The 24,180-nt window shown below is 38.0% G+C and overlaps 1 protein-coding gene across 9 annotated transcripts in view; it reads left to right on the top strand.

Annotated features, from left to right (window-relative positions):
- The window catches only part of NTNG1 (netrin G1), a 311,502-nt gene that overhangs the window by 236,569 nt on the left and 50,753 nt on the right, over positions 1-24,180 (top strand). For 8 of the 9 annotated variants that reach the window (XM_070486944.1, XM_070486947.1, XM_070486948.1 and 5 more), the window contains exon 5: positions 3,743-3,769. In XM_070486944.1, the coding sequence (XP_070343045.1) occupies positions 3,743-3,769 (27 nt within the window). Of the gene's footprint in view, positions 1-3,742; positions 3,770-14,223; positions 14,290-16,584; positions 16,645-24,180 lie in introns of all 9 variants that reach the window. The other variant, XM_044749051.2, reaches the window with a different exon arrangement.

The following is a 24,180-nucleotide window of genomic DNA, read 5'->3' on the forward strand; positions in this document are numbered from 1 at the left end:
GTTTCCTCTTCTGTAAAATGGAAGGGCTGAATAAGATTATTTCTTAACTCTCAGCTCTCAATTTTTTATTACTATTTCTGAATTAGTTTATCTGGTTATCTTCCTTCCTTTCTATCTACTAATCCTCTTTTTATCTTTCCTAAGTATTTTTGAGGTTGTTTCCAAGGTGGATTTAAACTAATGAAGCTTATATTTCAGAGTCCCTCACTCAACTCTTTCTAAATTAAAAAAAAAAAAATCTATTTCATAGCTAGTCTTATATTTTAATGTTGATATTCTTGCTCTTAAAGAGAGCTCTCAGATTTGTGTATGTTTTAGGCCCAACAAAATCTGCATTTGTCCCTGGGTGGCTTAGGAAAAAAGACAAATACAAATAAGAATATCTAGATAGGAATCTAAAAGGAAGATGTGAGAAAAAGAATAGAAAAAAATGAGCCAAACATTAAATGTTTACCCAGTTGAGCATCACGCTGAGCTCTGAGCCTCTGCATTTCCTGGAAGGCAAAGTGGTGAGAGGCATCTGTATATCTTATAGCTCTCACTACCAGAATGGAGGAAATATTCAAAGAGAACAGAAATGTTTATTAATACTGAATTCTGAGAAATGTCTAAGTGGAACATTTTATAGGCAACAAGATCATCTTATGACCAAAAGTGGTGTTTTCTCTATGATAGAAACCTTCTTGGAAACAGGGGATAAAGTTTTCCTCAAATATACATGGAGCAACTCTTCTGTACTGGGCATTGTCCAGGGTAGATACTAAAGAGACAGAAGGGACAAGACATGGTGCTTGTCCCCTTAGAACTCTCAGACAAACACACGAATGATCATAAAAATAAGTTGCTAAGTTGCTCGTGGAGGCCTGGACAAAGAGGTGTGCCATCACAAAGAAGAGAGTGGCTAATTTGCATGAGGGAAATGGAGAGGGAAGGGAAGAAATAACTTCTGCACTCAACTTTAAAGGTAAAAATATTCTTTACAAAATAGTTGTCACTTCACAGGGAATTTTTAAAAACTGCCAACATGTGCCCAGACAATTTTCCTGAACATAATCTGACTCTCATTCCTGGGGCTTTTGGGCACTGTCCCTGTTGTTAAATGGAATTGCGTTCATTGGAATTGGATTCGTTTCTTACAGACTCGAGAGAAACCTGTCTTTCATGAAATGAATTGTTACCGTCCTGTCTTACTTCCTTAAGCATTTGAGAGATTTCTCATGACTTACTCATAGCCTTTTTGATGGACATAATGGGTTTATTAAATTCTTTACTTGTCTGTAGAGAACCAAATGCAAGGTGTTTGGAAATTGCAATAAGAAACATTAGGAAAAAAATAACAAATGAAAATGGACATCCTTTGGTGTTCAGATATTTTCAACCTCAAAAATGTTTATTCCAATGAGCAGTTTAAAAATCTTTTCTAAGCAATTCCTATTTTACAGCAATGGAATAGAAAGTGACTCACCTGGCAGAACCTCAAAAAATTGTAAGCCACAAAATGAGGGAGAGCCTAAATTTTAAGCATCCAAATGTTAGGTAAAAGAAAATATCTTCATGAGGAAAATAGGATCTCATAATGGCCTTGCTCGGCGAGGTTTGTGTAGCTGCAGTGAGCGTTTGTCCCTTGTCCTGGCCTCCCCAAAGGAATGGAAACGTTTCTGCATCTTTCTAAAGTAGTCAGCTGCAGCAAGTACCGCACCAAAAAGTCTTGCAAGTTTGCTCTCCACTGTGTCTGGCCAAACACCCTGAGAACTTCGCCGTGTATTATGCATGGCCCTCTAACTCCCTGGAAGTTTGAAAACAGATGAAAAGTCTCTTCCTGCCATCCTAACTTCCATTCTCTTTGACGGGTTCCCAAAGGCAAGCAGTTCCTTGCAGTGGAGCAGGATTTTCCAGCGTGGGGAAATTTGGAGCTCCTGCAATTGATACTAAAATTATGATGCTGCCATTGTACCTCCCTCAACAGGGGACTTTCAAAGGAAAAAAAATAATAAAGATTCAGTACCAAGTCACTCTCACGCCATGGCAAAGGTGGTCTTCTGAAGTGTCAGGTCAGGAATTCAGCAGTGCTTTGTGGAAATCGCGTTCAGCTTGAAATTCAGTTCCCAGGACAGAGTTAAAACACGGAAATGGAAATTTAGGTTTCCAGTTTTGGTTGATCAGTGATCAGTGATTAAGCTGAAGCACCATAAACTCTGTGCATTTAAAATTAAGAGGTTTTGAATGTATCTAATAACTGCAAATAAGATTTCATTCCTTCCAAGGTTTTTTAAAAATCATGGTAAGCTTTAATTCCTCCTCCGCTCCCTACTAAGAAATGGGGAAATAGCTCTTGGTTTGAAAGCATATAAAGCTAGAAATCTCTGAGTAAGCTACAACAATTAGTTAAAATAAGCAGAGGTCAGTTGTTCAAAGATAAACACTAAAATAGAAGTTTAATGATTCCTACATTTACCACCTGTTAGTCCACTTCAACGATGTGGAGAATAAGTCTGAGCAGCTCATTAACAGCTATCATTTATTGTCTATGTACCACGTGTTAGACATTTTTATGGATTCTCTCATTCAATCCTCACAGTATCCTGAAGTGGTAGAAATTATTGGCCCCTTTTCAGATGAGGAAACAGGCATAAAGAGGTTGGAAACTTACCTGAAGTCGCCCCACTAGCCAGTTGCAAAGCAGGACTCTTACTCAATTCTGGCGGATTCCCATCCCATGCTCTCACCCACACCACTACCCATGGAGTAGAGGAGTAAATATAAATCTCTGACTTTTAATTAGCAATATCTATCATGCTGTTGCTTGCTTGATGAACCAACCGTATCAATAATAGTAATCATAGCAAAGACAGATATAGCACATACTACCAGCCAAGCAATGCTTTGAGTGTGTTACATATATTAATTTGTGTAATCCTTGCAACAACCCTCAGAGGTAGAAAACTGAGCCACTGAGAGCATAAGCAGCTTGCCCCAAGGTCACACTGTCTGGATACCCAGGCATCCTGGCTCCCTGATCGTGGCTAAGAGTTTTCATCTGGGTACAGGCTAAATTCCTGTCCATATTTATACCAAGTCAAGTTGCATTCTAAAATGGTTCCACCACCTTAGCACAATTTGTAAATTAAAATAGAATCTGAAAAATCAATGAAGTCCATGATCAATATGAACAACCTGGTGTATTCTTGAATTATTCTGCTCAATTAAGTTTCTATTACAGAGTTTAATCCACATGTCTGACGAGTAAAAGAGGACTAAAAGTGATGGTTATGTGAAATTAATCAAATATAGTGCCAAATGACTCTCAACAGCTAACACATGCATCTCATAGCATGTTTAAAGAGATCTATTTCATATGTGGGTCCACGCGTAGAGGTCCACACAGTGTATATTTGGCACTCGGTGCCCAGAACATAAGACTAAGTTAGTATCTATTTTGAACCACTTACAAATGTTAATTAACCTCATAGGCAAGCAGAAAATGATTGATGTTATGAAGCTGTCTTGAACCAGCTGTTGAAATGGAGCGTTCATTTCCCAACCCTGATGAGTTCAGGAGTTCTAGAATGAAAGCAAAATGGTTTCGATGGGTGGATATATAGTTTGGTTTTTTTCTGTGCTTGTTTCTTTGTGATCTGAATGTTATCAAGTGTTAAGTTTCTCAGATTTTTGTATTAAGTTAAAGATGTCATGTACTGATAAATGTCTAACAGCTGTTCTTTATTGTTTTCTTTCTCTCCAGGTATCCCCAGTATTTCCAGTATTGGTAGTAAGTAAAACAACCACCAAACTAAGTCTAGGCTAGCTTTGCTCTGTTGTTCAGCTCCTCAGATCTATTTTCCCAGTGTCCATTTCTGATGTTAGAGAGTATTTTCTTGGTGAATTGAATTGTTGTGTTTGCTCTCTGCACAGATACAGTAGTTATCTGTGTATAACTCCTCTGTGGATATGGCAGTGCCACAGCTTTCCTGTCTACTTTTGATCACTGAAGGCTATCTTTACAGAGGTGCAATTACTTAGGTAACCATAGCTCATTTAGCAAAAATATAAACAGTCCTATTTACCTATACTTAGAAAGCAACAAACAAATTGATCTCTCTCCCTAGGACTGGATATGGATTTCTACCATAATTTAGAAAAGCAGAGAATGAATGCCAATGAATGCTTTAGACGTATTCATTAGAACTCAAGGAAAACGCCATGAAACCAGGGGGAGGGAATTTTATTAATGCGTTCAACTTTAGTCTGTGTGAAGGCCTGAAAGAGACAGGTTTGTGATCATTCATCTTTCCGAAGAAATGAAGGTAAAAAATATTCAATATGTTCATTTCTCCCTCCTAAAATACAGTGATCCATGTTTTCCTGACTACTTAGGTTTAAGTTTAATAGGGAAGGGGCATAAAAAGTACATGTAGAATTTAGGAGTCAGGCTACTAGAAATCCCTGCAAGAAAGCTTTTAGTAGAAATAGAAGCAATTGGAAGAGAAATCCGTCTTCAGCCCTCTGTGGAATACTTCTCCAGGACTATGGCAAAGAGCATTCTCCAAGCTATCATGGGAGAACCAGACCATAGCTCCCTCTTTACATGTAAAACAATGACACTCCAACACCAAGCCTGAAGTGCCCCATAAGTTTTCAGAGCAGAATCTCACATATTTTTATATATTACACCCTTTCTCTCTGATGGCTAAAACCTTTGCACAGCTGCTGAATAACTGATTCAAAATAAAGCACTGAGGAAGCCGAGATTATGCACTGTAGGTGAAGAGAAGAATTTTCACTGTGGTCTCATCCCTCACCAGCTTCGCCATAGGCACTGTGCCACGCAGGACGATCTCAGCGTAAACTGCAGCCGTTGAAGCATTGCAATACCAACATCCATCTAAAAAGTAATACTCTGATAATTTGCATAGAACAACTTCCTGCTTCTTATAAATGCACAATCAGGTCCTTCGATTTATAAATCAACCCAGTTTACTTAAGCTTGTGAACAGACCCAAACATGGATTTGTTAAGCACTAGATGTCTTAAATGCCATGAAAATTGGCTTCTTAAGTAGAAGTAGTATTCACATACATTTAGATACCAGCCTGATGCTACAGCATCCTGTCTGTAATCTTGTTGAAAAGGCCTCAGTGCTACAAACTTGCAAATGAAAACCTTCAGCTCTAATAGTCTAATTTTTCTGCTTTACTATCTCCCTTGGCATTTGCCTAACTGTATGTATACCCCACAATGTGCTCCTTTCAGGCCTTGACAATCGCATTTCACATGCATTTTAGAGCAAAAGGGAGGTAAATGGAAGCAAGCTGAGACGGATTATTGAGGCTGCTATGGTGATCTGGCCTGTCAAAAGTTTCAGAAATGGATGGATGGAAAGTAGCTCTTTGGCGTTGGGATGTGTTTCTGTTTGGAGTGTCAGTCGTGTGTTGCATGGACTCTCTGACTGTACTGCCCACTTGACATCTCATTCGACCGCCTCCACCACATACCCCATCTCTGAGCATCAGCAGATGTTGACCTTTTACGCACTGAATCGGGAAATTCCAGTTTTGTTTTGCTTTGTTATATTTTGAATTCAGTGGTGACCTGAAAGGATGCATTGTTGTGCCTTTGGAAAATGTACTAACCTTTATTATCAGGAAGGTAGGAAAATTTAACTCCTATTACCTAATACTTAACCAAACCCTCTAACAAATAAAGCAGTAGTTTGTACCCCACCTTCATTACACCTTTGGCTGTTCTGCTTGGAGTGCAATAGGTCTTTCCTCAGATTTCTCCAGCAAACAGGATGATGTAAGAGCTACCAGGGGACATCCAACATCACACATGACTAGCTTGCTTATTGCCTGGCTTTAAGGTCAAGAGACAGGATAAAACCATCAAACATGACTGTATCTTCTAGGCTGCTTTCACGGCATTTGCACGTTCCTTCTTTGTGGGCTCATAAGGTGCTCGTTGTGTGCACTAGTGGATTCCTTTCCTCTCCAAAGGGCAAGAATTCACACGTACCTGACTCACTACCTGTTCTAGAGGGCACAGGAATGGGGTTTCCAACGTACGAGCCAAAGAAGAGGGAGCTGCTTGGATCTGTAACTAAGCTGAAGTGTTTGCCAGGGCTTTTCCCTTTATCCCAAAGAATGAATCAATGAACATAATTCCACCAGGTATATAGGAAGATGCTGTTATAACAGATGTAAGACCCACGAGACTCCCATCATCAAAGTGTATGTCAAGGAAAATGAATGATGTATATTATCGAGTAAATTATTGATGTATGTAACCATAAGTTCACATACATACGCTATATACACAGTGACTAAAGATTTTGGAACCCTAGTCGATTTCAGTATAGATCTCAAACTGTCAACGCCTGTATTGAGGTTCAAACGCATGGACAGAGTGATCATCCTTTCGGATCATCTGCTAAAAATGTTTTTGAAACAAATTTCCCATTAAGGTCATTTCTACCTGCTGTTGTCCGTTTATTAGCAAATAGGTTTCCCAGTCATCCCAAAGGTACTTGACTTAACACTCAGTCATTTTGGTGTGCTTTGGCCATGGCTGAAAAAATACTGATGATATCGTCAGCAATTAATGAATCCCAAAATAGATCTGTAGCCATTTGAGCCTTATGATCTCTGTTTTTACTTTATCTAATGTGGTAGTAATTCATTCAGGTTTCATTTTTTTTTTAATAAAATGTATTACAAGTAAACAGTCACAATTTTATCCAAGTGAACATTTGTTGATGCTGATGATCCAAATTAGTAGTTGCTTTGGTGTGGGTGTTTTTGTTGTAGTGATAAACTAATCATTACCTTCTAACATATATTATCTGATCCTTACTCCTGAAAAGCAAATGATTTCACTAATTATGTTAAACAGTGTATTATAAAGAATGTAATTAGAACAGCAAGAATTGGCCTAATGTGTAAATAGCTTTGTGTGGATGATTTTTCACTTAAAAAAACAGATGACGGATGAGTCAGAGGTTAAAGGCAGACCATCCACTGAAATGAAAGATCACATCAAGAAGGTCCATTTCAAAAAACTTGCAATGTTTAAATAAATAGAAAATTTCCTAGAATAGCAACAAAAGAAAAGAGGGATGTAAACATTTTGTGAACTTAACTATATATTACTTCCTTAAATTACTTTCAAGTGACTGATCCGATGGTATAGGAAGCATAGAAGATTGATGGAGGTGTTTGGCTGTCCCTCCTTTCCAACTTAATTCAATTTGAAACAATAGCTCACTTAAGGGAAATATCCTATTCTCCTCTTTTCTCTTCTAATGAGCACTGCCTTCATCACAGAGTTAAAAATTCATCTCTAATTTTATTTAATTGGCAAGACTATTAAACAAGGGAAGTGCTACCTGCAGGGATCCATCAGCCTGTTGAGAAAGCCCAGAGATGTTTTCATATTTGAAAATATTTGATGCCAGTTGGAGATCTTGTAAAAGTTGTTTTCCATACAGCATCCAAATATTTTTGTTCAGTACAGATTTACTGTAGAAACCTGGATCGTGAGGAAAATAACAAGGTTAATCATTTCTCCACCCAAGGGTTATTAGTAATCGTGTTCATGCTATCCAGAGATCTGCAGTGTTTGTTTGTTTTTCCCTTTGCTTTAATACTCCTAAATCCCCCAAATAAAAGTTTCATTTGAATTGCCCTTTAACTAATTAGGTTTTATATAATGAGGGAAAAAAATGATCAGGCTGGTGTAGCTGTATGGCAAATTGCATGGTGTGCTACATTAATTTTGAACTGTTTGCTGATGTTCCAGAAGGAAAGCTAAGGTCCCAGGTGAAATGCCTTCGGGACGTTGTTATATCATGTACCCAGTATCCTCATCACAGATCCATTTCATATTTGTGTTAACTAGCATTTCACATTCATGAAACCCTTGTGTTTATCCTAAAATTGAATGAACATTAGGACATAGCTGCTTCTTTAATCCTGAAGAATAAATCAAATATTCCAGTGAAGGAGGGGGAAATCTCCCTTACCTAGAAGAAAAAAAATCCAAGAAGTTTAGCAATCTTTGTTAACAACAATTGCCCACCTTGAGCAAATTGACTTTTTTCATGTATTAACCTTTTCTCAGGTGAATTTAGAATATCAAGCCACTTTTTAGGTCTGAGCTGATGTCTGTACCTTTGCTGTCATCTCTATGTGGTGGCTTCTTGAAATTCTCGGCTTAAACAAAGATTTGCCATCATATCTGGAAGATCCGATGATAAATCTTGAAACATGTGAACTCCCACACTAATAGTGTGGGTATCACCGAAGTCTTCTTGGAGTATCAATAGGGGGATGGCCAACTAACTGCTCCACTTCCCGGGGACTGTTAGACAGAGTTTCTGCTTGGAATTGGAGGGAGGTGTTCCCACAGGTCTACAGAATTCCATTTTACAAATGGTGAATCTGAAGCCCAGAGTTGCCGAGTAACTCGCCCAAGGTAACACTGCCAGGAAACCTGTCTGACTCCAAAAGCAAACACTCATAACATTATACAAACTGGAAGAGGTTAGAAAGAAGAATTCTCAATTTATTGACTCCTACCCCAGACTCTTTCCAATTCACTGCACTGCCCCTTAGACCTATTGATCCCTGAATTGACTCATTTCTGTGCAGGAAACTTTAGTGTCCTGGAGAAAAACGGAAGTTCATTTTCTAGTACCTCACTGTGTTGTGAACAAAAGTTACAAGCATCATGTTTGAGGAAAGGGGATCGGAGACTGTGAAGCTCCCGCACGTTAAAATAAGGCCTTCCTCTAGCACCCGACATCCTCCGGATGCTGAGAAAGAGGGACGTATAGATGTCAAATACATTACAGAACATGGGACCATTTGTGAAAGTAGCTATTCAAATTGTGAAACATGCTTGTACATGTTCTGTGACAGTAAAAATCCTAATTTTTTTCTTTATTGAGATAGTCGCTTATAGCCAGATAAAGTTCTGTGTGCCATCTCAAGGACAGACTAACCACGATCACATTAAACTGTATCTTCTCCACCAGTTTAATGATGCTGTATGTCTGAGAGTAGGCAGCTCTCTGTGAAGATGGTAAGATTACCTCCACGGCCCGAGGGATTCTTTCTGGAGAGCTGTTGGGTTTTCTATAGATTCTTTTCTAGGCACCATTAGTGTTGTTTCCAGATCCCCTGAGGAATAACAGCAATAACTATATAAACCAAAAGGGACCCTATGACTTTGTCTCCACCTGATATTTTCTTCGGACACTCCTGGAATAAGGATGTTTAATGAAGGCTCACTAACGTCCTCTCAGCAGTGGCTTTTCATGTCCATGGTGGCACCCTGTTACCCGCCATATTTTAGAACCAAAAAATTATGTAAAAATTACTGTTTTTAGGAAATTTAAAGAGCACTCATCCAACATCATCATTTTACAAATAAGGCAACTGAGGCTTAAATGAATTATCTGTGCCATCTGGATATTGGTCAAGGCAGGATTCCAGCTCAATGTTCAATTTCCAAACTAGCACTCTTTACATTCTGCCATGATGTTAGAATTTGCCTTCTCACTTAATTAAATTGCTAAAGTGTGAAATACTACATGGTAGACTATTCTAGAAAAAAAAAGATGGGAAAGTGTAGTCACAATTTACTCTGCTTTTAAAGGGTGTCCACAAAGTGAGTTGAAAGCTGCCTGCGATTCATGCAAAGTGAATGCCACGTATGATGGAAGACAACTTACTATTCTAAAACAACCCTACCTCTAGAGCTTTCTCCAGGCAAATAAAATGTTTTTAGCCTTTTGCTTAAAGCTTTCTTTTCAATTTGATACCCTATGGCATCAGCAATAGACGGTCAAGGTTAGCAATTCTAGCACAGTTCTCTCCAACTTGGAGTGCAGAGTTTTCCTTGGGGCACAGAAAAAAAACTTTCTTCCAAATCCTCATTTGTTGATGAGAATGTCAGGTTTTCTGATTCATGAAAATGAATTTCAAGTGCCACAACAAATTGTCACATATCAGTTTTCTGAGTTCTCTTCTTAACGAAAAAAAAATTCAGATAAGATACAAAATTGATTCATAGTCTAAACTACTACATTTCTAATCTTAAAGAAACCTGGAAATTAACATCTTTAAATGTTAAAAATCGAACCTTTTCCACAGTATTTCAAAATAATCTCTATTGCTTTTGGAACAATAGTATTAATTGACATAGGGATTTATTCCCTAAAGTAAGCTGTATCTTAGGTGAGCTTTTTTACCCATCACAGTCACTCACCTTGGGAACAATTAAGATTGCAAAAAATAGGGGGAGCTCATTATTTTCTCTACTTCAATTCAGTAAGAACCGTTTATGCTATAGTAATCAGATTTTTATTACAACCACCACCACAAAGAGAATAATAAAAGCTAACGTGTTGAATGCTCACTAGAATGACAGGTAAATATTAACTCATTTAGTCTTGACAACAACCAGCAGATAGTGTCATCGTCCCCATTTTACAGAAGAGAAAGCTTAGACAAGGAGAAGTTAAGGAACTTGTCCAAGTGATAGAATTGGGATACAAATCCAGCCCAAGTTCTATTTACATGCAACATATCTTAAATAAATTTCCCCTAAATAAAAATCTTCTGGGCTTGCCATAGATACAATTTGAAAATTCAACAGTGACAATAGAATAATAGCAGCCAATGGGCATCTCAGATGTTTTGTTTCTTTTTAAAGGAGACAGTTGTGGAATATGTGATTGCAGTCTCCATACTGCCAGAGCCAAAGTCTTTGGAATCCAGTCTAGCAGATCATGAAGATGAGTTCAGTCCATTTTCTAAGATGTATGGAGTCAGGATCCTTAAGAAGAAGGGATTTCTCTAAAAGGCTATTCTAGAATGATTGGCCATCTGCAATCCCATTGAACACACATGGTGATCCCTCCCCTCACCCCAATAATAATTTCTCAACTCCAGTTTGGGATTCACTATGACAGTCAAAAAGTCCACAGGCAAAACATGCAGCAATAATTTTCCCTTCACACAGAGAACTCTCAATCCCCTAGATTCTTCAAAAAGCTTGTGCCTCATCCCAACAGGCTTCATCCTTCCACAAACTTTAGTGTGACCCTGCTAGGCCAGGAGAAAACCAGTGGAATGATGGAACTTAACACCTGAGAGAAACCTTAGAGATCTTTTAGTCCAGCATCTTTATCTTACTGATAACGAAACTGAAGTCCAAAGAAATTAGCAGCCAGACAGCTCTTCAGTAGCACAACTGGGACCAGACCCCTTGTCTTCTGACTCCCAGTGCCCTTTGCCTTGGGACAAACTATCACTCTGAGACCTTCATATTGACCCAAAGATATTCCCTGGTTAATTCATGAAAGAATGAAATTAATAAATTCTGCAACAGTTCACCCAAAGAGGCAATACCAATTCTTTTGATGTATTATAGGGTGTTTTTTTCTATTCGCAGTTTCTAACTACGCAAAACAAGTGGCCCACTGGCTAAAAATTCTCAGAGGCTTCATGTTATTCGAAGACCTTCATTGGAATTGGATATGAAAACATAGAATTTGTCTCAATTATGCTATTAATATAGCCTCCAATGTGCCTAATTTACTTCTGGGAATATTTACATGGTGCCAGGATCTTAGAGTAACTAGAGTAGCCAGACAGTAACTGGCTAACCTTAGGTTGTTTTTTGCTTACCCTGCAATTTTAAAACAAAATAAATTTTTAAAAAATTAAGATGAGATATTAAATTAAAAATCTCATGATGGCCAAATATTAAAACATGTATGCACAGACATGTGCTATAGTAGCTTAGGGGCCATAAATTTCAATATCTTTTTTCTTTTTGGACATTTTTCCTCTCAAGGAAAAGACATAGCACAGAAAATTTTGTCCCACTGGAGATATGTCTAGATTAGATTAGTATTTCCACATGATAACTGCTGGTGGTTCTGAGTTTTAGTTGGTCTGAAAGGTTAGGAATCCCACATAAGGAAAATTATTTGGGAAAAAATGTCTAATTATATTCCCAGGTGAATACAAGAGCTACCCTCCTCCAAACCCCGAGAAACCATCTTAAGTATACAATACAAAAGAAAATTATATTCTAGGTAGGGATCAGTGAGACTGAGGTGTCTATATTGATAATTCCAAGCAAGTCAAGTAGTTAACAATCCAAAAGTAGAATGACCTACATTAATTTTTTATACATGTAGGAAGATCCTTAAAATGGAAACTGAGCAGCCTGGGGAAAAAGCATAAAACGCTAACAGAAGAATACACTAAAATATATGTGTAAACAAATATTTAATAATATTGGAATATGGAATAAAGTTTAAATTATGAAGTTAATTTTCAAACCTCACTTCAAAATTGATTTAGTCTAAAATTTTTGTCTTTATTTAAATTTCTTAGCAAAGCTTATTAACAAGCCAGTCATATTACTTTTATTTCATCAAGATAAACAAGTCACTGAATACTTAACATTAAATTTACAAACATCACCCCCACTAATGACCTGTATTTGCCTCTCCTACACAAAAAAGGTGGAGAGAACCATTTCAACAAATTAAAATTTTCTTAATTTGGTGCTAATAATATAAATAAATGTATTTTCTATATAAAACCATGACAATGGTCTGAAACTTTTTCTAAATAAACAATGTCTAGAAATCATATTAATTCCCTTAAAATACAAATTTATAGTTTTTCAAAAGTGATCATCACAGTTCAAGTAGGTTTATTCTGTCAATTCAATCTCACCTCATTACCAAAATGCTCATGGGAAAAGCAACACTCAGTCAATTACTTGCATATTTTGCATCATGTTAACAAATAAATATTTATTTAGTAACATTTGGATGCAGGTGGAAAATCATTATATTCTTTTCTTCATTCACAAATTTGGACAGATACAGCAAATCAATATTAAGATTTATTTTGCTTTTGTGTGTGTACACACACACACACACACAGCAATGGTAGGTCAACTTTTCTAACAGATATTAGAAAACCAAAATCTAGTGAAAGTTCCATGTCTTGCAAGAATGTTATTTGCTATAATCTAATTATGGGGAAAACAATCTGATAATACCTGTTTACAGTAGCCTAGCCACTTGATATCAATTACTCAATTATTAGATACTTACTGAGGCCTTCTGCAAGGCTTTGCCCTTCCTCAAAGAGATCCAATCTAATTACAGAGACGAGAAATAGACCTATGAAATTTAAACTAGCAATATTAAAACTTATGCCTATCCACATATCAATGAGAAATCAGGAGCACAGACAGTAACATGCTACAAGGAGTTTAGAGGCAAGAGCTCTCCTAGCAGACTTGAGTGGGCCCAAAGGACCACACAGGAGACGTGGTTTTGAGCTGATCTCAGTAGATGGTAGATTTTAGGCATGAAATGACTACTTTAATTGTTATGGCCTGTGCACCTGAGCAAAAATTGTTTTAAAGCATCCAGTCCTACAGCTGGCTTCCTCCTGCTTTTCCAGAGTCATTTTATTTATACTAGTGAATCTAAAAAAGAAATGGCATCAATTCTTAAATTAATAATGCTTATAATTATTTCTGAATTGGAACTAATAACTCTACAAACATATTTTGAGGTGAAAACATACACACGCCCATACATACAAACCTTAGATGTGATCAGAAGCATCTTAGACTGTTCTCCTTAAGCCAGAATCACCAGTAATCTCTCTCTTTCTGTCTCTGAGAAATTGCATAAGTAAAAATAGGAAATAAATCCACCTCTTTGCAAAGATAATGGCTCACATTTAAAACATACCCCAAAGAATCTCTCATGAAAGACTAATGCAACCGGTTCATATCTGTAAATATAAATTGCAGAGAATGGAATCCTCAAGTGAGAAATTATTTCTTTCACGTTATCTTCTAGTTTCAGGCACCAGCTTTATATAATGATGTGAACTGCAGAAATCCCTGTTTGGTTATTTGTAAGAGCACTCTACTTTGTTGCACAGGTAAATGTGTATAGCTTTGTCAGGGAAGAGGCTATATATTTAATGTCCATTCAATGTTTTGGGAATCATCAATTGCTTGCTCTTGTTTGGTGCGGGAGTCACGTTTTGTTAAGTGCATCACAGCTGAGTTACAGAGCAGATGTGTGGTTTGTGTCTTTGTCCATATAATTTTCTGTTTAGACCAAATGAAAAATAGCTGAAAATAACATACCCTAATTTTTCCTGATGCATGCAGCTCCTCCAAAGTTTAATAGGATATGGCCGAATATTTCTTCCCTTGAGGTTTCTAACCCAAAACAAGGTAGGAGCATGTAAAATTCCTCCTGGTAGAAAATCCCACATGTTTAGGGGGAAAATCCCAGATACTATTTTTTAACACTATATAAGAACATTATCACGAATGCCATGTTTTTGAAAGAATCATAATTTGAATATTTTTTCTAATATGAAGAGCATCCCAGAAATATTATAGTGAGAGATGTGGGAAAAAATTAGATGGTGTAGAGGTTAAAAGCACTTCGTGAAATTTACATTGAATGTCAGTCAGTCCCAAGAGAAGCCTAGAGTTCTGTTGCCATCACAGTGTGGAGTATAAAGAAGTCTTAAAAACTTGTGGGTGGCGCAGGTATCCTTCCACTGTCTCCTTTTTTACTATTCTTAAGTAACTGGCTGGTAGGTCAGTTGTATTGAAGGTTGAGGAAAATACACAAAGGCAGTATTGAAACCCCTACAAGGTGTGTTTTCTTTTACTGTTGCTCCATATCGACTGACAGAAAGTTGGATCTCTCTCTCTTTCTCTCACTCTCTTCCACATCACAATATATTTTCTCTATTGGGGCTTTCCCTCTTTTAATCCTTTATGAATTACTAACTATTTCTACCAGCATTAAGAACAACCTGCTTTCTGTGTGTCCTTGGAGCAGTAATCATCTCATTAAAAGTAAATAAATAAGAGAGACTAACAGACAGCAGTGTGATTACACAAAAAGAAATAGAACTTTTAGAAACTGGGTAATAAAATTCATAAGATACAGTGTAATGTTAAATTCACATTAATATCTAGCCTAGAGATATACATAGACATGTGTAAATAGGAGTTTATTTTAATAGAAAATTGTATCCTTTTGCCTTCTTCCTTCTCAAAAAAAAAAAAACCGCGCATCTTTGGCTTCCACCTTTCTTCGTTATATACAGGATGTTCCTTTGAAACTCTAATGAATACAGATGGAGGAGGAAATGAGCAAAAGGAGGAACCAGGAAATAGCTGCTAAGCAAAACAAAGTATATTAGCAATTTGTTGAGGAGTCAAATTGGAAGGGCTGCATTTTGAGTCCTTGATCAGAGTGATGAAATCAAGACTGTCCTAGATACATATATTACTAGCAAATAGAATTATCTTAATCATCTGCTCCAAATGAATTTCTTCAAGTTTCTGCATACATATGTGGAAGAAGAAATACAGATCAAGCTCACCCCTATTAGTATAATTCTATGAGGATTCAGGAGAAGTTTAGTGACTTTATTCCTTGGCAAATTCAATGAGAGCATCTTCAGTGAAATGTCACTCAGTATTTCTCGTTGAATTTCATAGCTCAACAAATTATACAAGACAGGATCTAAAACTTAACACTTTTCAACAGTGAGTTTTGAGATGAACAAGATTATGCATTGTTCAGAACCTGAAACAGACCCATTTAATTGTTTTGCTGTGTTTTCTGTGTCACAGGACTAAATGCTTTCAGAAATATCTTTAGTTAATGCCAGTTGCACTTTTTTAGAATGTGGATAATGAGCTCAAATGAATTCATTTGAGAAGCAGTACAGTTGAATAAAATGCTTGAACTTGAAATTTTAGCTAAAGGTGCACTTTCTAGCAGAGGCCAGTTCTGCGCAGCCATAATTTGTCTTGTCAACATCTGCAAAGAACATCAGGCTCTATCCTGTTTTTGCTGTTTTCACAAGCGCTTCTTCATGAATAAGTGGGAAAGAAATGGCAGGCAAACTTAGAGAGAAATGCTTGCCATTAACAAACTGACATCATCACAAAGGTAATAAATGTTGAGAAGAGGACAACATTTTTGAAAGGTAGACAGATTCAGGGTGACCCCAAGACTGAGATCCAGATGCCACTGAATGGTTGACCACGTGACTGTTCTGTGATGTCTAATCCATTCAACAAAAATAGCCTAACTTTATGTAGACAAGATGACAGTTACACAGAGAGAGTGACATGGTGAAATGAGGCAATGACATTGCCGAGTAGCTCAACAACACAACTACTATTTTAAGAGAGGGACAATAGGGAATCCTAATATCCATATTGTTACTGGAATAAACCTTGCATAACTGGATTCTTGATTTAAATGCTAATTCTTTTTGCCTCTGAAAATAAAGCTTCTAAACTTATTACTGACAATGTTAAACGATTTTCAGCCAAATACAAGACTTTGCGATTGAAACAAACTCCCAGAAACAACAGACACAAATAGTCTCTTCCTTTAGGGTTACTTTTCAAGTGGGTTGATGATAAGTTATTACAGTTTGAACGTTTCACTATTGTTTCTAATGTGCTGTTCATTCTTTTAAACCTATCCAGTTGCTCCCAAATTAGCTTTGTCAACAGTTTCTTCTGTTCAAGTTGCAAACCACAAGAGAGGTAGGAATTCTTGGATTCATACAGTGATTTCATGGTGTTATGTGTTGTGGAACATTGCACTGTATGAATCTGGAATATCTGTGCAGTGTACCCATCAGCTTATTGGTGAGGCATGTTGACTGGTACCAATCAATGCATCAGATAGTACTGAGAGTGTCATCTGTAAGAGAAATAAAAAGCTTCCCTCAGAAATTTGACCGCTGCAAATTAAAAATGCTGCAACATTTGTTTTCTGAAAGATTAATGTGTGAAGAAAAATTGTAACAGTTTAGGTTCCTGTTTAGAATATGAATGTTAGAGTATTAACATTGCTACTCATGTTCATTGAAAATAAGGAAACCCACTTACAGTGAGTTTCAAGGATGCTTTTCATGAGAACAGAATGGTGGGTCCCATGTATGGTACCCATTTGACTTTGTGACAAATAAAATACATTGGAATTTCTACTTTCAAACATTGTTCAGAATGAATTTGAGCAAATACTAGCGAAGATCTGCACTAGGTTAACTGTTGATTATGACCAGAAAATAATAATTTTATTGCTTTCTTTAAGTGAAAGTGAGCAGTATCTCATCTGTGACTCATGAATGGCCCATTCCAGCTAGCATCTGTCATTCACAGAATGATGATTTTTCAGGAAACATAAAGACTTCTATTTTTATTTCACCGTTTTCCTTTAAATGTCCTATGTGACAGGTGTGTCTTGTTTTCCACCCTTGCCTGTTGGGGATATGGTCATTTTTTGTTGTTGTTTTTTGGCTTTTGGTTTTTGGGTTTTTTCCATGAAGCATCTCTTACAAAGAAATATATTTATTATGGAAATCTGAGTTTAGTTGACCCATTTGGTGAAAATGACCATAATAGCTTCCCTATTCCTTATTGAATAGAGTCAAATTATTTTCCAGATTTTAATCAACATTGAATTGGTCCTTCTGTCGCATATAGAGAAAAGGAGGAAACTGGTCAGAAGATGGGAAAAGGGAAACCAACAGTACTTAAACCATGTCTGGAACTTTCCTCACAATGTGCTTTTACATATCAAATATTGACGGTGCCTTTCTGAGGGGAGTCCAGATGGATTTGAAATTTGGGGAACTAAGTTCTTTAAGAACAGAGCAGCCACAGGTCCATAGGGTATCAAGGCTATCTGGGCATGTGTGCATATCATAAGGTGGTCACTGAGGCCATAGTAGGGATGTCGTTCCTTATCTCTGATATGCAAATCTACTTAAAGAAACCAAGGAGGTGAAGGAGAAAGGAAGAAAGAGGGACTTTCATAAGGTCTCTCTCTTTTGTGTCGTGTCCAGCACACTGGATAGACAAAAGACCTCTTGACCTGGAATTTGATCCAGCTTTATTGAATCTCTAGTTTCTTGGGGTCATAACACAAATGAGATTCCAAAAGGAAGGCAGGAAGAAACCACCTAATGAAGTAGACTTACCGTAAAAACATCCACAGCATCATCAAATGATGTGTATGGAAGAGCTTCAAAAGCTACAAAAGGTTGCAAGATGGGGTTGGGGGAGGGGCAAAGCCCAGGAAAATGCTGCAGCATCTTCATTCCCGCCGCTAGGGGGGGTTGGGGGGGGCCTTCTGAGACATGGTGACTCTAAGGCAGTAAAGGGAAAATGCTTTCTAGAATTCTAAGTCCTTCACCTTCTGTCTGTCTGAAGTCTTTTTCCAAAACCCTTTCTTTTTGAGTGACTAAAATAAATTTTCGCCAGCTTTCCTCATTTAGCAAAAAAAAAAAAAAAAAAAAAATACTTGTGTCACATTCAGAGTACTTTATCTTATATTTACATAGGTAATGTAATAATATATTTACAGGCAACATGGCAAACAGTAGAAAAGAAGACACCAAAGAGAAATTTAACCCCCTCCTCTTCTTAACATTCCTTTTCTTCCACTCTCTTTCTCTCCAACCTTTTGTTTTCCTGTAACTCCTACTTGCCCAGGTCTTTCCAAGCCAGTCTCAGTCAGAAAGAACCTTTAAACCTCAGAAGGGGATCTTTCCTGATCTAGAAAGCCGACTTTGAACTTCCCTCTTCTAAAACACTTGTAGCTTTTATTGCTCTTAACTGGCCCGTTACTAAGTATCATGTTATCAAAACTGCTTTATATGATGTAATATATGTCATAAGTGGGATTTTGTGCCCCAGCACACTTTTGGTTGTCACAGCTTTGGGGTTGCTACTGTATCTAGTGGGTAAAGGGACGCTTCTGAATCCTACAATATACAGAACAACAAAAAATTATTTGGCCCAAGGTATCATTAGTGCCAAGGTTGAGAAACCCTGCACTAGACTCTGCAGGACTGGGCTTCATGCACGTTGTCCACTGGTACAAGCTGGTTCTCAATAAATATGTGTTGCCAATGCTTGCCATGCCACACCATGAAAATGTGTTTTAGAGACCCTGTTAGTTTTGCATACACAACAGTAATTAAAACTTGTCTGAAAAAAGTATATATAATCTACAATGCGATTTAAGATCGAAAAACTATATAATATCACAGCAATTTTTGGAAACCTGCTTATTTCTGCCTAAACTGACCTGCGTAGACGTGTAGTCGACTTTCAGTTAAAATATAGTCATGTGCTGCTTAACGACGGAGGTGCATTCTGAGAACAGCATCATCTAGTGATTTTGTCATTGTGCAAACATCATAGTGTGTACTTAGACGAACCTGGATGGTATAGCCTACTACACAGCTAAGCTGTATGGCACTCCTAGTTATATGGGATCACTATTGTATATGTGGTGGGTCATTGACTGAAGCATCATTATGCAGCACATGACTGTAATCACTAACTCAGTTACATCTTGTGTGACTGTTATTTTTTAAAACTCTTTAATATATAGGATATAGCCAGACTCTCTTATGGAATTCAAATGGTGGAGGAGTGAATTTAAACATAACTTTCCTCCTTGTCTTTCTCTGTCTCCCAAGAGAAGGTGGCTCAGGATCACCATTGATTCAGTCTGCATTCATGTATTTACACTCAGAATATGGCGGAGAAAATTTTTTTGAAATATACTTTTCAGATACTATAAACTCTATGAAAAAAAAAGCAAGATTAGGAAACTGGGGGATTAGTGTGTTTGGGTGCAGGGCTGTTGTTTCAGATAGAGTGGTCACAGAATTTTCTTTGAGCAAAGATGTAAAAACAAAGTGAGGAAGCAAGTCATAGGAATGTCTGGGTAAGGAGTATTCCAGACATAGGTAACAGCAAGTGCAAAGGCCCTAGGGAAGAACATGGCATGTTTACAGAGCAACAGGGAGTCAAGAGGAGAGTGATAGCAATGATCCCCCGGGGGAAGCCAGGGGCCAGATCAATTGTGAATGAATGAAACTCAAACTCTGTCGTTTATTCTAAATGAGATGAGAAAGCATTAGGATTATGAGCAAAGGGCTGTCATGACGGAACTTAAGTTTTGAAAGAGTCACTCTGACTGCTGTGTGGAGAAGAGACTCTCAAGGATGTAAGCCACAGGAGCAGTTTGGGGACAACAGCAATACTCCAGATGCCTTTAACTAAGGATGAGATGGCGAGAGGTGGTGAGATTTAGAATGTATTTTAAAAACCCACCCAAGAGGATCTGCTGATTGACTGGTTATCAGGGATGAGAAAAAGAGAGGTGTCAAGAACAGCTGCAGGAATTTTGAGCTAAGCAATTGGAGGATTGGCGTTGTCATTTTCTGGGATAGGCTGGGCCCCTGGGTGAGTAGCGGGTTTGGCAAGGTGACCTAAGAGCTCAGTTTTGAGTATGTTCAAGTTGAAATATCTATTAAACGTCCAAATGGAGACATTGAGAATGCGGTTGGTATATCAGTCTGGGTGAAGTCTCACTAACCAACTAGGGAGTTGGTCTGGGCTGGAAATAACTATTTTGGGAAGGTCAGCAAGTAGATGGTTTTTAAAGTCATGAGGCTGGGCAAAAAGCCCTGGCTCTAGGTGAGCCTAAAGAGCAAAGAGGTCCAAGGGCTAAGCCCTGAGAAAATTGAGGCGATAGGACAAAAAGCAAAAGAGAGAAAAAAAGGCAATGGTGGGTGGGGAAGGAGAGAGTGATGGCCCAGAAGCCCCCTGTTTCAGGAAGGGTTGCCAGGCAGGCCTGAAGGCCCTGTTGAGGTTTACAGTTATGAACTTAAAGTGAGATTTGTTTCAAAATGATTGGAGAAAAACTCCAGCCACATTTAGTTGCTGGGGTGTGGGCATGGGGAGGTGGAGAGTCCGATTTGACCAGGCCGAGGTTTTCCCAGGAGACTATGATTGGGGGTGGGGTTTGGGGGTAGAGAGATGAGTGTACATAAAAGGAAGTGATTATAAGGATGGACCATGGACTCTATACTTTGTAAAAAGGGAAGGGAGGAGATGGTCGGTCAGTGAATTGGAGGATCAAAGAATTATTGAGCTATTAATATCATCCCTTCAGGATCGTAATATGATAACTCAGCTCAAACTGTATCATTAATGGTCATTAATGGATTCTGTGCCTATGCAGAAAGACTAGTTATTAAAGGTGGTAAATTGACAGAATACTGAAAAATAATACAGTAGTTTAATAAGTACATTTGAAATGCCTTGCATTTATATAGTGTTCTCACGGTTTTTAAATCACTTTCAGAGATCTTTTTCTCATTTTATATTCTCAAATATATCATGGCCAGAGAAGACAGCTTTATCAGTCTCAGAAGAGTCTTAGAAGTGTTAAAAGAATCAAGTTACTGTTAGCCCACTTTCTAGATTATAGGAAATTTTAAATATCCACTTATCTTAAGAAATAAGTTTATATATTGTGCTTAACTGAGTATGATTTTATATATAATTATGTAGTTATTTACATAATTTATATTATTTAACTTTTTCCTATTGAAATTAATAAATTTGTTTTCAAAAAAGACCCAGAAACAGTTAATGTCATCACAGAAATATTTATTCTCATTAAGTCCAAAGAATAGTAGGTGACAAGTGTCACATTTGACGTGTCTGTGGAGATTCCTGGACTGGGTCTTGAAAGCGTTGAACTGGAATATCTACAGATATGTTTTTCTTTTCTTGGATGAAGCTCTGGCAGATGGAGCTCAGCATGTGGTTCTGGCCATTGGGCAGGTCTTACAGAATCCTTCAAATATCCACAAAGAAACCACGTGATGAAACTTTTCCAACATCCTTCTCTGTACTTTCCCACCTTCATGCCTTTGCACACTCGATTCCTTTCACCTGAAATGCTCATTCCCTCGTCTTTAAGAAAAAGATAATGATAAGCCCTAGATGTCCTCACGGAAGATTCAGTGTTGAGTCCAGTCTTCAGTTAGTTTTCCCTAACTCCTCTCCAGTTAAATGAATTTCTCCTTAGATCACTTTGTGTCTCTATTTTGTTTTCTTAGGACATACTATTTTGTTTTCCAGTTACCTGAGCACATTTGTCTTGCCCACTACCCAAGCATCTTGACAACAAGGATTTCTATGTAAAGTAATTCCAAAAAGTTCCTAGGATGAATGTGAAGCTTTTGAAAAAAAGCTGGATTAACTGTATTAGGGGCACCGAGGACCGACCTAGGGTGGGGAACATGAAGAAGGGCAGCCACTAAGGGGCCTCTTCCAGAGAGAGAGCGCCTGAGGCCTGCACTGTGCATGCCCCTCCTCGGGGTTCCAGGCAGCTCTGAAGAAGTCCTTGGGAAGCAGTTCAATTTGGGACTTGGGTCTCCTCCCTGCCACCACTACTCTGGGGTGGCTCCAGGCCAGAAAGATTCTCCCTGTTTCAAACCCTCAACCAAGGAAGGTTCTAGAGGTCTTTTAGGTTTCCTAGGGAGTCAGAAGTGTCAGCCTAAACAAGGTGTAACTCAGGGAGATATAGTGTATTGGGGTGAAATGCTTGTTGTTTCTTAAGAGAATTTAATTTGTTCATCTGTAATTCTATTGTTTCTGTTATTATTGTTATTACTATTATTATTATATTATTATTATTAATTTGGCATGACTTAACTACTAAATTTAGCCAGGTGCTTTCTTACTCCATCACCCACGTTGAAGTCCCAAGGCCCCCTTCTTGGGGCGCTCTCCTTCCCTCTCTGCTTCCTCCCCCTCCCCGTCCCCACCTCACCCCCAGGGCGCATATACACAGCTAGACTGGCTGGGGGCAGACTGGCTTGCCTTTAGGAACCTCCCCTTCTTCTTGCCTTGCTTTTAAGCATCTGGTGTCCTCAAGGTGCTGACCCTGTTCCTGGTTAATCCTCCACTCTTCACCATTTCCAGTGTCCTCCTCTGCTTCTATCCAAATTTGATTTCATTCTGTCAGGACCTGGACCTCAACTCTACTGTAGTAACTGACTCTCCAATAAATGTATCACACCATTCTGATGAATAACAGCATGTTAATTAAAAAAGGAGGGCAGGGTATATTCAACCTTTCTTATTCTTCCTATTCTTTTTGACAACACTTATTCATTCTTACTCTGGTTATCAAATCCAGTACTTCCAAAATTTTAATCTAGGCCAAAAGAGTAACTCAGCACCTCACGTAGTGCCTGGCATATGGTAGACCAACCCAATAAGATATTTATTGGATGAATGAATGATGAATGAATGGGCTCAAATAGTGACTATGTTTGGCTTCCTAGTGGGATAAAATAAAAGCCAAACATTAATGAAAGGAATATTTTTGGACAAACAAGGTTTGCAGTATCATAGCTGACCTTCTTTATAAATGTCCAGCTAGGCCTCACCCCCATATTTTGAAAAGACAAATTAGATTCTCCAGCTAGTTGCCCCTCATAATTTTTTTTCTCTCTGATTTGATCATTATTGCTACCAATACAATCTTAGTCTTTAGGACTTCTTTTAAAAAGATTGAATTAGATTGACAACTCCTTGCTTTGGTTGGGATGCAAAAGACAAAATCTGGCCACTCTCCACCCTTCCCCACCTGCTCTTGTGACCTTGTCTACTTCTTATCACCATCACCCTTAAGCCTCAGAGGCACCCTCAACATTTTGGGGAGTCAAAGGAAACGAGAGCTGGGTGCACCGTAGCTTCCTAACCCTTCTGTAGCAGACTTAGCTTGAAACTTGGAAGAAAAGGAAACCATAAGAGCACTTTTTTTCATCCCAATAATCTCCCTGTTTTTCGTATTTTCTCTCCCACATAAAAAACATGCAGATTTGGCCTGATGAAAGGCTTACAAAAACCGCATTATTCTCTTTGAATTTGGAAAAACAAAAATAAAGAATTATTTGGTTGTCTAGATCCCTATTAAATTTGCCATGATTTTTTTGACACCCTAAGTTACTATCTTGACATAAATGATAGTGAGACGCTAAACAATGAGCCGTGGGTGATAAACTCAGGCCCTAGATGCTCACATACTTCCCTCCCTTTTTTTAAGACTGCAAGTATGAAGACAAAATGAGGGAAGTGATGCAAACACAGTAAACTTCTCAGTGTGCAAAAATTAGACTTTTGCATCAATGGAAACTGAGCCTTCCCAAATTTGAAAAGGTGTACACCTGCAAATGCTTCTGTTCATCCTGTCTG

This window comes from Equus asinus, chromosome 16, assembly GCF_041296235.1.
Source record: "Equus asinus isolate D_3611 breed Donkey chromosome 16, EquAss-T2T_v2, whole genome shotgun sequence".
NCBI lineage: Eukaryota > Metazoa > Chordata > Mammalia > Perissodactyla > Equidae > Equus > Equus asinus.